Consider the following 18,501-nt stretch of genomic DNA (forward strand, 5'->3'; position numbering starts at 1 on the left):
AAAACTTACATCCCATGCACATGTAAGAAATAAATATGAAGATCTGAATTTTAGTCAGATTGCATCCCAAACTACAACATTTTATGTAACGTCCTGCTTTATTACAAATTCCGTTAATGGCTGGGAGAAATGTGAAAGTGTAGAGAATATGTGTTAATATTGTACCGTGGATTATTCAATAAATCCACGTATTAAATGATTATTGAAATACTTAAAATATTGTTGTTAATTTTTATAGCAAATAACTTTTATAGCAATTAACTTTGATATAATGATATTGAATCCAATAAATTTATTTAATGTCAGTTGAGTGTTGGGCTTTTTATTTTTCGAACGCCACAGCGTTTCAAGTTCGTTACAATCTTCCTGTAATCATATTTCAAACTCATGCAATTATATAGTTTTCATTCTTTACATATAATATTATGTCTACGTAACTGTGGCACGGGCATTTAAACTTTCATTTGTAATATTTTCTTATTTTCATTTGTAATATATTTTCTCAAGATGGTAAAAGTTATCAGTGCGGTAGGTGCATCGAAATAAAACAACTTTTAATGACACACAGGAAACGTAATTTAAAACCAAATTTAGCCCATCAATTCAGTGCAATTTTACATTATACGAGTCTATGAACTCAATATTGAGTGACACAACAGATCAGGTTTACTTGCAAAAGTCAGTATTTATAGTCCAATTTGGTCATGGTGAATCTTATTTTATCCTGTAACTGCGTGCCAATAATAAAAAAAACTTTGTCGATGCATCTTCCGCATAAATAACTTTTTTTTATCTTGAGAAAATGTTGAAAATGTTTAAAGTCTTAATTTTGCATAAAAGTACGCTACGAAACACTGGATTTTTTTATCAGAATGTTAGCCGTTTTCAGAGAGTTTCTTCCAGCATTAGCATCGACCGGGCTAGCTTGGACGCCTGTAATATTCTCGACCAAGACACTTTTAGCTGATATTTGGCTTGCGTGACCCCAATTTGACCAACGTCTATATATGTATAACTCGAAAAACCTTCATTTATTTTAAACTTGAAATATCTCGAGCAAAAAAAAAAAAAAACAACAAACCAACAAACAAAAAAAAGAAGAAGAAAAACAGAAAAAAGAGGAATATCATTTTTACGTAATTTGCCAAAGCTTAAACAGAAAGTTTCTGATTTAATAAAGCGAAAAAAAAAGAGTAAAGCGTCCCGTGTTAAAAAAAACATCTATAATATCTATATACTTTAAAACTAAATCAAAATTTGTTTTGACAATGTTCTAGAATAAGATAGCTATGATAACTTTCTTTGATTGAATTGAATTGTGGTTTTCATTATATATTACGCAACACAAGCGTTGTTGATTCGTGATTTCCTGTTATCATTTACGAATCGGGGAAATACATTACTTTAACCGCCTTTGTCATCCACTGCTCGTCACGCCTATGCTGAAAAATGTTCATTTAAATAAATAAAAAACAAATAAATCGTCAATAAATGCTTTAAAAATCATAATTCATGCCGCATAATGTTAATATAAAATCAGTTCATATACGTGGTACTGACGATAAACAGGTACTTTCCCTTGAATTTTTAGAAAATATCTATGTATTGTCAACTTGAAGATGTGTATGTTTATCTTTGAGTAAATATTTTTTATTGCAGAAATTATTGAAATATAGGAAATTATTTGTCTAATATGAGTAATAAAATGCACAAACTATAATTTGGAAGTCACAATTCTTATCATTGTCAAGTAATTTTGATTCTTTCTTTCTAAAAAATAAATAGATAAATAAATAAATCCAGGGTACTGAGCAACCTCTTCTTTAAATAGCTAAAATATCACAAAGTTATTTTTGCAGTTCGAAAAGGACTGGACCCCTTCAAAATTTTGGGGGTAAAAAGGCTTAAAAAACATTATTTACAATCGGAACACCTCAACTTTTCTTCATAGTAACGTTAATCTCGAATTATATACTACAACTTGGTTGATCTTTGATAATGTGTAACGAATATACATACTTGATATTTAAAGAAAAATAAAGTCTATTTAGGTAAAAATTATGATTGAAAATAAGTCTGACAATCATAATCAATTCAAAAACGCCCACTGATGTACAATAATAACCAAATCCGAATTCATGTGAAAAGTGAAACATTTTGTACTTTCGGTTTCTGCACCCATAATAATAATTATATAAAAAGTACAATTAATAATAAGTCGTGCCAAATTCTTTAATTTCAATGTAGTTAGTAGTTAAATTGCCAAAGCTTAAACAGAAAGTTTCTGATTTAATAAAGCGAAAAAAAAAATAAAGCGTTCCGTCTTAAAAGACGCATCTCTAAAAATACATCTCTAACATCTACTTTAAAACTAAAACTAAATCAAAATTTATTTTGATCATGTTCTAGAATTAGATAGCTATGATAACTTTCTGGGATTGAATTGAATTGTGGTTTTTATTATATATTTCGCAACAAAAGCGTTGTTGATTCGTGATTTCCTGTTATTATTTACGAATCGGGGAAATACATTACTTTAACCGCCTTTGTCATCCACTGCTCGTCACGCCTATGCTGAGAAATGTTCATTTAAATAAATAAAAAACAAATAAATTGTCAATAAATGCTTTAAAAATCATAATTCATGCCGCATAATGTTAATATAAAATCAGTTCATATTCGTGGTAGTGACGATAAACAGGTACTTTCCCTTGACATTTTAGAAAATAACTTGAAGATGTTTATGTTCATCTTTGAGTAAATATTTTTTATTGCAGAAATTATTGAAATTATTTGTCTAATATGAGTAATAAAATGCACAAACTATGTTTTGGAAGTCGCAATTCCTATTATTGTCAAGTAATTTTGATTCTTTCTTTCTAAAATAAATAAATAAATCCAGGGTACTAAGCAGTTTCTCTTTTAAATATCTAAAATATCACAAGTTATTTTTTTGTCAGTTCGAAAAGGACTGGACCTCTTCAAAATTTTGGGGTAAAAAGGCTTAAAAAACATTATTTACAATCGGAACACCTCGACTTTTATTCATAGTAATCTCGAATTATATATAAGAGATAAACAAGAACAAAAGGTGTAGTAACGAATATACATACTTGATATTTAAAAAAAAAGTCTTTTAGGTAAAAATTATGATTGAAAATATGTCTGACAATCATAATCAATTTAAAACGCCCACTGATGTACAATAATAACCAAATCCGAATTCAAGTGAACAATTAAACATTTTGTACTTTCGGTTTCTGCAGCCATAATAATAATTATATAAAAAGTACAATTAATAATAAGCCGTGCCAAATTCTTTAATTTCAATGAAGTTAGTAGTTAGGACCGTCCCCGTGTACTGTGATGCCTTTTTGGCGAATGAAGGATTTTAATATGAATTGAATTTAATTCCTTACTGGTAAATATCGTTTAATGATTTATATAAAATATAAATAAATACACATCTAGAGCTTCAAAATATCTGCCAATCATATGCCTCTCAATTCAACAGTCTTGCCAAGCTCTGATTTTTATTTGAATAGGCTAAAATAGATTTAACCACAAACATTGACATGACTGTGTTCTTTTATTAACATATAGGTTGTGGTGGAATAATTATTCTGATAAATTAAATTCGGCATGTTTTGGTCATATAAGGATCATTACATCTTTAACCTTCCTTATAACTAAATCTGAGTGGCGTCGTCGGACCCCGCCCACCATTTTCCCGCCTTGAAGTCGTTGCAGCTTCTGTTTTGTTAGTCTGGAGTTCCTTCCCCTTTCGCTACGCAATAATTATTTGTTAATATTTGTTAGATGCCGGGAACCAGAATACTGTTTTGTAAAGTAACTATTATATTAACAAATTATTTAAGTATTTTTAGGCTAATGACACGACATTTTTACAGCATCAACAATGATGGCCTTTGGTATAGGGGGATATGGGACATTAGGTACATGTACCATGTCGTGTTTTCCATTTATTTTAGTATGTGGAATTACTTTGCAACCCCGCTTCGTATAACCCACTCGGCATACTGAAAGAATGTTCCTACACTGTAGCGTGTTCATGTTCATTTCAAATATTTGCCGCCAGAGTACTCTTCACGTGACGGGATTATGTCAGTGTACGCGTAGCACATGCTACACAGTGACAACAAATCCGGAAGAGGAGGGAAAGAAAGTTGGAAAATGTTCGCTGCAAAAATATTATACTTTGCTTATTTTCTGGCAACTTGTCAGAGTGCTTTTATAGGACCAAAAGATTCCAAATGTGGATACGAGGTAGGCTTTTTTAAAAAAACTTTGTCAAGATTAATTGATACTGAATAAGAAAAGATCTACTGATTAACACTTTAGGTTGTCACGCGACAATTGGTAAAGTATTAACATAGTACAATAATGTTGAGTATATTGACTTATACCTAAATAACGATGAGTAACAGTTATAGTTTTTCTAGTAATTTGTTTTAAATGAAGGAAATAAACAATTAAAAGTGTTTGGTTAAACATAAACAATTACGGCTCACTCAATTAACTAGTTCACGGTTTTATAACTACTTTCACTTTCGTTTTAATACAGTAGCTTAAATTGGCCTACTAATAATTATAACTTTAGGTATATTTGCACCCGAAGTCATATTGGCCTCTCCTTATGTCTCTGGTGTACAAGTTTAAGTGTTCAAAGTGGGTCAAAACATATGATGATATATTTCAGAGTTGTAATCCAGTGAAAGATGACATGATCAATGTCCACCTTGTACCTCATACACATGATGATGTTGGCTGGCTGAAAACTGTTGACCAGTACTACTATGGCTGTAAGATGTCATTATACTTATTTCCTTCTCAAAAATTGGATTTATTGAAAAACATTCATTTGAGTATTAAATTAACCCTTAATCTCACTGAACCATAGTTGTTAGCCTTTGTATAGCATGTCAATGCAGTCAGACCAGGCTCTGTAGATTGACTATTCCAAAATTGATGCAGGGTGATTGCATTACACAAATTCAGCAGATTTAGAATTAAGGCATATTCTGCAAAATTTGTATAATTGAATAAGAACTTTCCATAGCAAAGCGGTATAAAAGTAAAGGTGGTTTGCAGGCTGGCCGGATCTGTACTGATTGCAAATATCATTATTGCCACTAACAACCAAGGATCAATGTACTTTACTGATGAAGTATATTCATAACAAAAGCTAGTAATATGCTAGGAGCACTGTATAGCATATATAGCTAAGACCACTGCAGGCCCAGTAAGCTAACTTGATACTAAGGTAAGACCACTGCAGGCTCAGTAAGCTAGCTGGATAGCTAAGACCACTGTAGGCCCAGTAAGCTAGCTGGATAGGGAATACCACTGCAAGCCTAGTAAGGCTTGCTGGATAGCTAATATAGCTAAGACTCAGTAAGCTAGTTGTAAAGCTAAGACCACTGCCGGCCTAGTTAGCTAGCTGGATAGCTAAGACCACAGCAGGCCAAGTAAGCAAGCTAGATAGGTAAGACCACTGCAGGCTCAGTAAGCTAGTTGTATAGCTAAGCCCACTGCAGGCTCAGTAAGCTAGCTGGATGAGTAAGACCACTACAGGCTCAGTAAGCTACCTGGATAGGTAAGACCACTACAGGCCCAGTAAGCTAGCTGGATAAGTAAGACCACTGCAGGCCCTATAAGCTAGCTGGATATCTAAGACCACTGCATGCTCAGTAAGCTAGCTGGATAGGTAAGACCACTGCAGGTCCTGTAAGCTAGCTGGATATCTAAGACCACTGCAAGCCCAGTAAGCTAGTTGCATAGCTAAGACCACTGCCAGCCCAGTTAGCTATCTGGATAGGTAAGACCACTGCAGGCCCTGTAAGCTAGCTGAATAGTTAAGACCACTGCAGGCCCTGTAAGCTAGATGGATATCTAAGACCACTGCAGGCCCAGTAAGCGAGTTAGATAGGTAAGACCACTGCAGACCCAGTAAGCTTGCTTGATAGATAAGACCACTGCAGGCTCAGTAAGCTTGCTGGATAGGTAGTATAGCTAAGACCTCTGCAGACTCAGTAAGCTAGCCAGTAAGCTAGCTGGATAGGTAAGACCACTGAAGGCCCAGTAATTATAGCATCAATATCTTTAATGGAATTTTGACCTTAATTTCTATACTCGTAATGTAATGCTGGTGGTGATGATAGCTTTTTCTCCGGATCATGTCAGTTAACCACTTTAAATTCTGTAGAGTACAGCCTAGCCATTGCATTGTTCCTGGGCAGGCTGTCAAGCAGTTTACAAGTTGCCTTTACTTTCGCAAGGAACTGATTACTCCTGTACATGCCAGAACAGAGGCACAGTGCGAATGACCATTGAAAGAACTTTATGATCAATCACATGAAAGTGAACTGCACTGTCTGGGAATCAAACCAGTGTCCCCAATTCACAGTCCAATGCTATGTCTATTGAGATAATTGGACAGCTATACTCAGAGGGAATACTAACTTGAACATGTCCCTGATATACTGTTACATTCCTCATTGTCATTATTTTCCATAATCGCAAAATCTAACCTAAACTTGAATATCTGTACAAATCAGACTTGAATAAACTATAAATAGAATTGTGACTCTAATTTAAAAAAAAAGGATCTCTTATGGAATTGAAACTGAAATTTCAATATTCAAACAATTGAATTCTAACTCAAAGAATGAGGGCTAAGTGAAATTCAATTATTGATTTGATAGTATGTTTATAAGTAATTAAAGTTTATGTGTACTCATTTTAATCTACAACAATAACACATTGTCATGTTCCAAGTTGTCTGTATTTTCTTGTGTTAAGAGGGGTGAAACATAAGTATGTGTATGATAATTGGAACATTAGATATCTAATTGCTCTAATATAGAGATGGTGAACTTGACACCAATTTTGTAACATGTGAGTGTTACTCATTATCAAGTTTATTTTAGTGATATAACAACACATGAACATTCTCTCCTACAGTATATTGATCTTGCTTGGTAGGTTTTCCACTTAAAGCTTTATTAAATGAAGTTTCAGACTGTATTTGTCTATCCCCCCCACACACACATCCTTGGGAATATGTTCTGTTATATGAAAAAGAAATTAACCCTTTCAGAGTGGCTTGAAATATTTAATAAACAAACCAAGGTATATTTGTGTGTAACATGATTTTTGTAATGAATTTTTTTTATTTTCATACAATTTTAATTATTTTATTAAAACCCCTTTTACCCATTTTGAAGACCAATAAAATGTATTTGTTGCTAAGGCACAATGTGCCTTTAAGATCTTAGTAGGATTGTTGGTTTTAGTTCTACTGGGCCAATGCAAACTTATTTATATCAGTATTGGTTACTTCAAGGAAAAAGATTCTTTAAGTGATATGAAATAAGGTACAAGCTTTATAAATTTAGAAAAATAATGTTTAAACTAAGCTTTAAGATTATTCTAGATTTAGGGTTAAAATTTTATCACCTGATGTTGAAGTAATACATATAAGTTGTGATAATCTAACTTATGCTGCATATCTTTAGGGTATTACATAAATAAAGTCAACCTAAGATCTGAATTGATAATGTACATTATAGTCCTTAAGCTATCATAATTTACTTTCATGTAACTTGTTTATTTAATTATCTACATACTTTTAGATAAGTCACAAGTAATGTGAGTCCTGTATCAAAGGGGCAAAGATCAACAAGATTTAATCTTTAGTCTGATTGTAATATAGAATGTACATAATTCTACATAATTACATTAAAACACTTAGATAAAAAATAGAATTGACCTAAAAAATTAAGTTGTACAAATGAGCCGCGCCATGACAAAACCAAAATAATGCGCAGTCTGATCAGGATCCATGCTGTTCGCTTACCAACTCTATTACATGTAGAGAAACTGATAGCGAACAGCATGGATCCTGATCAGACTGTGCGGATGCGCAGGCTGGTCTGGATCCATGCTGGTCTCAAACCCATTATGTTGGTTTTTTCGCGACGCGGCTCAAATATAGTTCAGTTCTGATGATGGCTATGAAAGTGCTTACTGATTAATTTCGATCATGATACCAGTAATATCGTTTTCATCATTTTAGCAATTGTCAAGGTTAACTCTTTGTTGTTTGTGTCTGTGTAATTGGCCGACCTTTTTAGTTTAAATTTTCTTTTTAGGTGATAAACATCAAATTAAACATTGATATATAGATGCACCTTGATATGTTCTGTTGTTGTCCAACAATATTGACCTAGAATGAAAGATTTAATATAGATCCCATAATATATATGATTTTTGTTTCTGTTATGATATATTTTTGTAATGTTATCGCATAATATTTAAATGGTATTATACATGTATTGTTACTGTAAATATTGCATCTGTAAATACTGTTATGCTCTTCATGTTCGGAGGAAATAAAAGTATCTATCTATCTATTAACTTTCGAATATATCAATAATTTTGCTAACTTAACTCGTCAGTGAGGTGTGGTGTATTGGTATAGATGTCGGACTCTGGATCTGAAGGTCTCTGGTTTGAATCCTTACCAACGTCACGTTATGATTGTTTTTTAATTAACTTGCAAGAATTAATTTGAAATCTTTTTACTACAACTGGTTTTAGAATACCTTTTAAAGGGTGTTTTATACACAATTATATTTTGTTATTTCATTACAGAATCTTTCAACGGAACTCTTTGTGACATTATGCAATCTTATAATTATGCTTTAGCTCACACACGCTATAAAGGCTGTGAGTTACATGCATTAAAAATACTACACAGATAGTACACAGAACAAAACGGTTTGCAATAGTTTCTAGAGAACAGGAATTTAAAATTAAAAGAAAAAAGAAATCGCTGAAATAGGCTTTGAACCTACCAGTTTACGCCTACTTTCTTCTAGTGAAACCCCTTTACCAACTGCACTAAGAGTGATCTTCAATTTTCACCATTGTAACAATTGGATATTTACATCCATATCGATATAAAAGTTGATCGTGATGGTTATGAAATATACCGATTACAGGGTCAAATGCCAGGTTAATGTTGTTGGACAATACCTGCCACATTCATTTTCAAGTCAAAAGGTCAAGGTCACTGGGACCTGAAATAACAAAAATTTGCCTGTACCCTGGAATTTCAAGCTTTGTTTATTGATAACCCTTGATTAGTTCCACCTGCCAAATTTATTTTCTGGTCAAAAGTCAAGGTCACACAGATCTGAAATATCAAAACTAAAGTTGGTCATTAAATCGGAGTGCATTGGCCTGGGAACTTCAAAATTTGTATGTAAGTGTACCTTGATTTGTGCTACCTTCCTCAATCATTTACAGGTAAAAGGTTCAAGGTCACTGATTGTATTAACAAAACATAAAAGCCTGCCATTAAGCCATGTGCATTGACCTAGAGAACTCAAACTTTGTTTGTAGATGCACCTTGATAAGTCATACTCCCATATGTGGTTAAGGTGAAATGTCAAGGTCACAATTACCTTTGTTAACTTTTTGGTTTTTTGAGTATCATCAATTATGAAATTGAAACTAATTGGTTGATCTTGATCATTTCTGTCAGCCACACTGATTTTTGAATCTGAAGGTCAGTAGTCAAAGTGACCTTAAATTAAAATTATCTCTTTATTTGGAAAATGTGCAGTTTAATATTCAGCACTTAAAAGAATATATGAATCTTACACCTGCTGCCGGTACAGACTGGAATATCTAGCTTGAGGGTGACTGTTTACAGCGGTAACGAGGCTCTGCAAAGTTACTGCTAAACAGTTTCCCAAGAGCTAGATTTTCCTGTCTGCACTGACAGCAGGTGTTTGATTCTTTTTCTTGCATATTACATAATGAATTATTTACAGAACAGAAATTACGAAAAATGATATTTTCATTACGCACTTTTTTCTTATAGGAGCGTATGAACTTACAACTTCATTCATAACGGTTAAGTGAGGCCATCCTAAGAACGCAATTCATTCATAAAAGGCGCGCAACAATGCCGTCATTTAAAGCACGCGACTTGTCTTACATGGGGGATGTAAGACAGGGTTTTCTAGCACCAGTGTAAACAGTAGATAATCCTGTCTGATATGCAAGAAATGAAGCATGCTGCACCTCAGACAGTTCTCGTGTTTTATTAGTCCCCTACCGGTTTAACCGGAGGGGACTTTAGGTTTACACTCCGTCCGTCTGTCTGTCTGTCCGTCTGTCTGTCTGTCTGTCTGTCCGTCCGTCCGTCCGTCCATCATTCCGTCTGTCTGTCTGTCTGTCTGTCAGTCTGTCAGTCCGTCCGTCCACAAAACTGGATCCTGCGATAATGCAAAAAGTACTGAAAATATTTTAATGAAACTTGATATATGGATAGATGGCAGTATTTTTTTTATGAAACTTGATATATGGATAGATGGCAGTATGGAGATTATGCACGTCTTTTTTTTTTCTTCCTATGTTGAAAATTCTGGTTGCTATGGCAACAAATAGCCTGAATTTCAAGATTTCTGATTTAAATTTTTCAGCTTTTTCACTATAAGTTCTTTATTTCTAAAGGTGTTTACTTCAAACTTTAAATATAAGTTTCTGGTCATCAACCACATCATATGTTACAAGGTTTACAACTCTAGCACAAAAATTATCAGTATTACCTCCCTTGAACTTAGAATTTTTATGAAAAAAATGTTGTCTTTTTTAAATAACTTCTTTATTACCTAATGTATCTACTTCAAACTTCATATATATGTTTCTTATTATCACTCAACATTTTTGAGAAGGTTAAATACTCTAGCAAGACTATTTCCAGAATTATGTCCCCCTTGAACTTAGATTTTTTTGGAGAAATTGGTATTTTTCACTCCAACTTCTTCATTCCTTATAGGATTTACTTTAAAATCCCACATCGTAATAATATGACAAGGTTGTATAAACATAATTTCCTTACTAGGCAGGGAAACTTAACACATTACTGTGATATAGACAAACTTAGAACTCAAAAGATTTAAGTTCATTCATGTCATTCATTCACTGGTAAAATTGACTGGCCAATGGCCCATCAGAAAGTTGCTGGGGTTCTAACCGGTAGGGGACTTATGGATTGCTTGCAATACTATGATAATTGCTTGTTGTATTGGGTTTTCAACCAAGGAACCAGTCAATTTGGTCCTTGTTTGGTCCTTCTTGGGAACCAGTTGATTTGAAACTGAAAACACATGCATTTGGAGCTGGGTATTCCTTTGTCATTTGGAACTAAAATAATTTTGATATGATAAATTGCAGTAAATGTTAACTACCCGGTAAATTTGAATTCGAGACCCAGGACGTAGGTAGTTACTGTTCTCTTAACATCATTATTAGGATAGGTTACTGTAATAATAACTTATGAGCAAATATTGTAGCAGAAAGTGTCTAAAATATGCTTGTTTATGACACATCAATTAATTTATCTTAGCTTTTAAGTGTTTGTTATATAAGTATTCATTTATAAAGAGTTCATAAAAAATTGCTAAGTCACTGTAAATATGGAACAGAACAGAACATGTTCTGTACTATAAATATAGATAAGTAGGTTTTGTTGTATCTCATATGTGAAATATAACATATGACAAGAAATTATATAAAAGATATATTTGTATAATATTATATTTGACTTACACCATTTTTATTCACCTATGTATGAAATAAATAATGCAGGTCCATTTTGAAAGGACTATTTGTTATACCTATTTTTGTTACTTTGATCTTACTAGTGACTACCTTTACTTTAGAACAAAGAGAAATATGAATGAATAGTTACTTTATTATACTGATTCTGTATTAAACTTACATTTTGCTAGTTTTTTTTAAGTGCATTATAATTCCTTTTTTTAACAAAAGCATTAAGTAAAGATCAATGATCTTTGAGGAAGAGTAGTTAAGGATACCTAATTTTAATTAAACTTTTAATTTTAATCAAACTTAATTGGTTTGTTTGTTACAAAGCTGTCAAACCAAAATATGCAAGGTCATTGGTTGTATTTTTTGTGTTTTGTTCTGGTTATAGGGTTTCATTTGATCTGGCACTGTTCATCAATTTTTAAAGTTACCTTTTGACTATTGTCCTGACTCTGTAACAAAGTCGTTTGTTATAATGTTTAAGATAATTAAGGTCCATTTTTGCAGAAAGCTATTTTTATTCTTAAAACTTGGTATACTTATCCACTATGATATAATGTGATCTCAAAAATATGTTTAAAAAATTTGCAAAATAATTTTAAGCCCTGATTAATTTCTCAAAAAACCGTATCAAATATTACAAACTTGTTCACTTTAAAAAAGATTAGAAGGTATTACAGAAAGGATGGTAACACTAAAATACATTTTTGCTCGGTTTGGCAACTTTTTAAATATTTTTATTTACATGTAATATTAATCTATCACTTGTATTTTGCAGCTAAGAATGGCATTCAAAATGCAGGAGTACAGTATGTTCTGGACTCAGTTGTAAGGGAGCTATTGACAGATCCAACAAAACGTTTCATCTATGTGGAGATTGCGTTCTTCGCTCGCTGGTGGAGAGAACAGCATGATAGTATGAGGCATCTTGTGAAAGGACTTGTCAACAATGGTAGGTCAAGGGTGCTGGGTCAAGGTCATTTAGGATAAAAATAGATTTTTATTCTTTTTCTCATAGATCAAGTATTGGAACAGCCAAAAGTCCCTGACTATAGAAAGAAATGAAATGTTGTTCAATGAAATAGCATTCAATTATACGAGTATGAAGCACTCTGACTTTTCTTGTTTTATGAACTGAAATTGCCAATATTTATTATGAAAGTTGTGAAACAGTAGCCATAAGCCCACTAATAATATTAATACTTTGACAATCTAAACCTTTCTAGCACAACTTGTAAACTGATAAATTGAGGTATAAAACAACAAGAATACACCATTTCACTTACTTTTACCACTCTCTGCCTACTTTTCTAAATATTATTATATTTTCCTGTTTTGAATTTGGAATTGGCCATTTTTAACATAATAAAGATTGACTTCAAAGTACTAAATTAGATGGCGAACAGGCTGTATGAAGATGCAGACTGACCTACCTGTACCTAATAATAAGTTATTTCAATGATAGTTAATTATAGGTATTTGTGGTAGAATTAATATTAATATTCTCCGTCAATTAGGTCAGCTGGAGTTTATTCTTGGTGGATGGTGTATGAACGATGAAGCTGCCACACACTACAATGCCATCATAGACCAACATTCTCTGGGCTTTGAATTCCTCAGACAAAATTTTGGCGAGTGTGGTAGACCTAAAATAGGGTGGCAAATAGATCCATTTGGTCATTCCAGGGAGCAAGCCTCAATTTTTGCTCAGGTACAGTGTACAGTAGGAAAAGACGGAATATATTTATAAAAACATTAAATACAATAATTCATACAATGATAAAATTAATGTTATTTGTCATCTTATTACTGGCTTCCAAAGGTAGGTATATTCACATTGTACTTGGGCAAGGTTACACTCATCTTTAAATGATAATGAAATTTATTTTAAAGAAATGTTACAAGTACCAGCAACACTAATTTCTGTGTCCGATATCATATAGTTGGTGGTGGGGGTAGGGGGAAGGGGCTGCTAATATAAACCACATACAAAATCTTTTATTTTATTCTTTGAGATTGAAGACCAAAGCATTACTGGGATCCTACATATTTACCGGACAATCAGTTTACCGGACAAAAACTATTACTGCTGAATTGTGCTTTATTTTTTGCTTCGATTAAAAAATTATACAGTCTGTATTGTACACACACTTTCTATTTCTAAGTAAATAACAACAAAACCACTTTCAGGTAAATATTGTTGATTCAGTTCTTTATCTACTAACATGCCCTTTTGTTTAATAGTTATTTCATGACCTGGTCTGATACAGGGGAATAATCTGTTCTGTGCAGGCCCGAATATAGAGACCCTTAATGGGTTTTTTAAGATAGGTTTTACTTTTAATTCTTTTCAACCTTACCTCAAGAGACAATCGTAACATATTTTAATGATAAAAAGTAATTTTGAATTTAATCTTCACTGTATCTCGTTGTTGTCTTTTACAAAGAAGTGTAAATGAAAAGAACATATAAGGAAACGGGTTACGCCCATGGGATGAAACTCTACATGAAATGTAAATAAAAATAGATTTTATGGCTTTTGTAACATGCTACATGATGACCAAATGGAAACTGTATGACAAAGAACAGAATTCATTAAATGTTTCATTTGTTTAAGGATCATGAAGAATCAATACGTTAATTGAGTTAATTTCAATTACACCATAAATTGGCCTATTCATAACAGGCATGGCTGCCGTGTCTATTTCTAGTGACATACTGGGTTTTTCAAATATCTTAAACTTGCCATTCAATAGTCGTAGTTTCCTTGCTGATTATTTAAAGATTAATTTTAATTCACAACTTCAAAAATGTTTGAAACACAATGTCCGGTAAATTGAGTTGTTTGCACAATTTTTTTCCTCTTATAATGACCTACTTTAAAGACACATTTCTACAGTCAAATGTTTAATTTCATGTTTGATAAAAGAATTTTATGTGCATTAAGAACCCAAAACTATTTGGGTAAAATTCCATTCTTTTTTATTATTTTAAATAAAAGTAACAGATAAATAACTTCATATTTTGTCCGGTAATATGTAGGATCCCAGTATAGAGTTTTATATTCTTGTCAGTTTGTACAGAAGCACTGGCTGTTTAGCTCTGTAATACCAATGTCTTAAATTAAGCCTGTTTAGATATGTTTTAGTTTGCAACAAGTTAATGCTTCTTATTTATTAGTAAAACTTATAAAAATATATAAAATACAACAGTAAGTAACAATGCATTTTTAGTTTGGTTTTGATGGTATGTTCTTTGGACGTCTGGATTTTCAAGATAAAAATGAGAGATTGAAGAATGTTACCATGGAAATGCTGTGGCACGGAAGTCCAAAAAATCTTGGTAAGTATGAATATGCATTATGATAACTGTCATATTGTTGGCTAATTGTTATGCATTTCAAACTGATTTGATCAAAGCAGTGACATTTATTATTACCGAATATGGCTCATTCATAACTTATTACATGTATAATACTGCTTCAAGATACAGAATAAGTGTGTCACCTTCAGATAGAGGTCTTATACAGAAACAAACATCTGTTCTTTTTTTTTATATAATTTATATGTTATTGCCTTTACTTGGTTTTAATGGTGTCATTGATATTTATTTTTATATATGATATTAGATCTTATTTTTTTTAAATTTGCACAGAGGTAACAGCATTTTCATTTGAGCTGCGTCATGACAAAACCAACATAATGGGTTTGCGACCTGCATGGATCCAGACCAGCCTGCGCATCCGTGCAGTCTGATCAGGATCAATGCTGTTCGCTATCAGTTTCTCTACTTGTAATAGGGTTTGTAAGCGAACAGCATGGATCCTGATCAGACTGCGCGGATGCGCAGGCTGGTCTGGATCCATGCTGGTCGCAAACGCACTATGTTGGTTTTATCATGACGCGGCTCATTTATTTTTTCCTTAGTATGCTTAGAACCGCTGTACTGTTAAGTTATTGACTTGAATGTATTAAGAGTAAGTGATACTAAGATGAAAAGCTGAAACATCAATACAATGTATTATAAAGTTTAGTCATACTTTAACGAAAGCTTTAAAACTTATATAATAACAGAAAGTTAATTTGTTTTTGCAATTATCTAAGCTTAAATTGTTTTGATTTTTAAAGATTTCCATGTTTGTAGGCATTATGTTTCTGAATATTATTTTGTTTAGTACAATGTATAAAGTTGAACATTCTAAGAGCTGATACCTGTTGTTACAGAAGTCAATTTGCCCTCTCACCTTCAGTATACAGTCAAACTTTTTTTAAAGACCACTTCCATATATAGACATTATATAATAATCTCTAAAGATGAGAGTTTAATTTCCATTTTGATCAGTTATTGTGCAAATACACTTTCATTGATACCATTTGTGTCAAGAAATTTTTTTTATATACCTGGTTGTCCAAATAAAAGTGATGTTACCCTAACTGTCTCTTATTGGCACCAATATATTTAGTTATGTTTTTCTAACAACTTCATATCTTATTAACAACTGTATAAATTCATTCAATTTTGAAACTTCATATAACATACTTGAAGTCTTTACATGGACTTTGACTGAATAATACCACATTTTAAGCTTAGAAAATTTCTGGTTAAGATTTTCCTTGCAAGATTAATTTGACACATGGCTTTGGACTCTAATTCGCCTTTCACTTTCCAAGATCCTTAAATCTAGCATAAATTTTACTGACTAACACCTTAATGTGAACTTAAACAATTCCTATAATGTCAAGTCCCTTGTTTAAAACCTGCAGTGAGAATAATGGAGGTTTCTGTCTGATTGGTTGTTCATATTCATTCCATTAGATTTTACATAAAAGACATGTATGCACAATTTCATGATCGGTTTTACACAAAGATTGCATCAGGATTTTATGAGCTCAACAATTTAGTCCCCTGTTTGTAGGTGAGCAAGCAGACCTCTTTACAGGAGCACTGTACATCGGTTATGGCCCACCTCCCGGATTTTGTTTTGATATCTTCTGTAATGATGACCCTATACAGGTAAAAATACATTAACCCTGCACTACTATATATAGTACACACTGCCTACAACCCACAGAACTCAGGAATGCTAACTGTATCATCTCAAAGCAATGGGTGGAACTTTGATGGATGATGGATTTAATTGCTTCAATGTACGCCAAGTTAAAGGATGTGATAAGGTCTTCACACCATATTTGTTTTTTTTAAAATATGGTTACACCCTTTTTTGTTGCACATCATTGTTTTAAGCTTTTAAGATGTTACAGTGGCATTTTGATATTGAAGTTATCACAATTATACAATTATGAACCCTGCACAGTCAGTTTCCTTGTAAATACCAGTCTCTTTGCTTGTGAAAACCAGTCTCTTTGCTTGTGAAAACCAGTCTCTTTGCTTGTGAAAACCAGTCTCTTAGCTTGTTAAGACCAGTCTCTTTGCTTATGAAAACCAGTCTCTTAGCTTGTGAAGACCAGTCTCTTTGCTTGTGAAAACCAGTCTCTGAAAACCAGTGTCTTTGCTTGTGAAAACCAGTCTCGGTGAAAACCAGTCTGTGTAAAAAACAGTCTTTGCTTGTGAAAACAAGTCTCTTTGCTTGTGAAAACCAGTCTTTGCTTGTGAAAACCAGTCTCTTTGCTTGTGAAAACCAGTCATTTTGCTTGTGTCAGTCCGGCTGTTTTCAGAGAAGGTCTTTATATACATTTAGGACTGCTAGTCTTCTACAGATTATGTTTACTGATTTCAGGGTGAAGTGTTTCATTGATATTTAGTACAGGTTTGATACTTTGTACAATGTGTTGTGATTGTTTATTATATAGCAACTAATGCTGAAACAGCTGTCAAGCACTGCTGTTGCAGAATTTGTTTATTTTTTGTGATCAGCCAATGGTTTGAATTGAAATGGTAAATGACTTATTTGCATATATATGTAACATATTTTTGATATTCTTCAAAGAGAAGCAACACTTTTATAAATGGCTCTAGATTTTCTTGTTTTGGGCTATTAAAATCTTAACAGATCATGTATTTTAGAGTTCATATGAATTTGTTTCTTTTGGTCATCACAAGATGTGTTTTTGTTTTTAATTGAGGAATATGTTTTCTATTTATCTTGATTATGAAAAAAAAGTAATCTTTTTGTTGCTGTGGTACAGTATGACTGACTGAATGTGACAGAGTATTTTCACCTTTTGTCTCAAAATTGTCTTAATGTCAAACATTCCACATTTTTACCTCCCAAATGGACAGTAAAATTTACCAGTATTTGTAAAGACTAGTTGTAAGAATTAGAAAAAAACCAGATAAGTTTTAATAGTTACATATTATGATCTTAATAAATGTTGTAATAAATGAAGTATTAGCTAAACACTATATGGTTCATTTCAATGATAATAGTAGATAAACCAACCATGCACACACAAAAGAAAATGGTCTTTTTTTACAGGTGGTTTCTCTAAACAAATATTTGGGCAGTATGTAATTTATTAACAGGTAAAATGAAAAAACAGCATAAAGTACATGGGTATTAAATTTTGGTCTTTGTCTGGAGGTGGTCTTTAAGAGAGGTTGACTTTACTGTTATAGAGCACTTGTATTAAGTGAAATATTAATACATTTGTTTTTTAGACTATAAATTTGGAATGATTTCAGGGGTGAAAGCTGACCTTTTTACTGGTGTTTTACCAAACATGTACCAGCCTCCACAGGGCTTCTGTTTTGATATTTTCTGTTCTGATGAGCCCATTATGGTATATATAATAATATCATTTTATGTTTACTGCTCATTTTGTTATTCACTTCTGTTGCTTTGAATTTGAAACGATTCATTAGCAGTTTATAAAATTTCAGTATTAAGTTACTTAA

General features: G+C 32.6%; 1 protein-coding gene across 2 annotated transcripts in view; it reads left to right on the forward strand.

The window, feature by feature from the left end:
* Positions 1-4,128: 4,128 nt before the first annotated feature.
* The window catches only part of LOC132735146 (lysosomal alpha-mannosidase-like), a 42,274-nt gene continuing 27,901 nt past the window's right edge, over positions 4,129-18,501 (forward strand). The window contains exons 1-6 of one of the 2 annotated variants that reach the window (XM_060722047.1): positions 4,129-4,287; positions 4,721-4,823; positions 12,425-12,598; positions 13,164-13,357; positions 14,880-14,988; positions 16,562-16,659. In XM_060722047.1, coding sequence (XP_060578030.1) covers positions 4,144-4,287; positions 4,721-4,823; positions 12,425-12,598; positions 13,164-13,357; positions 14,880-14,988; positions 16,562-16,659 — 822 coding nt within the window. In that variant the 5' untranslated portion in view covers positions 4,129-4,143. Of the gene's footprint in view, positions 4,288-4,720; positions 4,824-12,424; positions 12,599-13,163; positions 13,358-14,879; positions 14,989-16,561; positions 16,660-18,288; positions 18,387-18,501 lie in introns of both variants that reach the window. The other variant, XM_060722048.1, reaches the window with a different exon arrangement.

This window comes from Ruditapes philippinarum, unplaced genomic scaffold, assembly GCF_026571515.1.
Source record: "Ruditapes philippinarum isolate M1 unplaced genomic scaffold, ASM2657151v2 ctg555_1_1_1_1, whole genome shotgun sequence".
In the NCBI taxonomy this organism is placed as follows: Eukaryota; Metazoa; Mollusca; class Bivalvia; order Venerida; family Veneridae; genus Ruditapes; species Ruditapes philippinarum.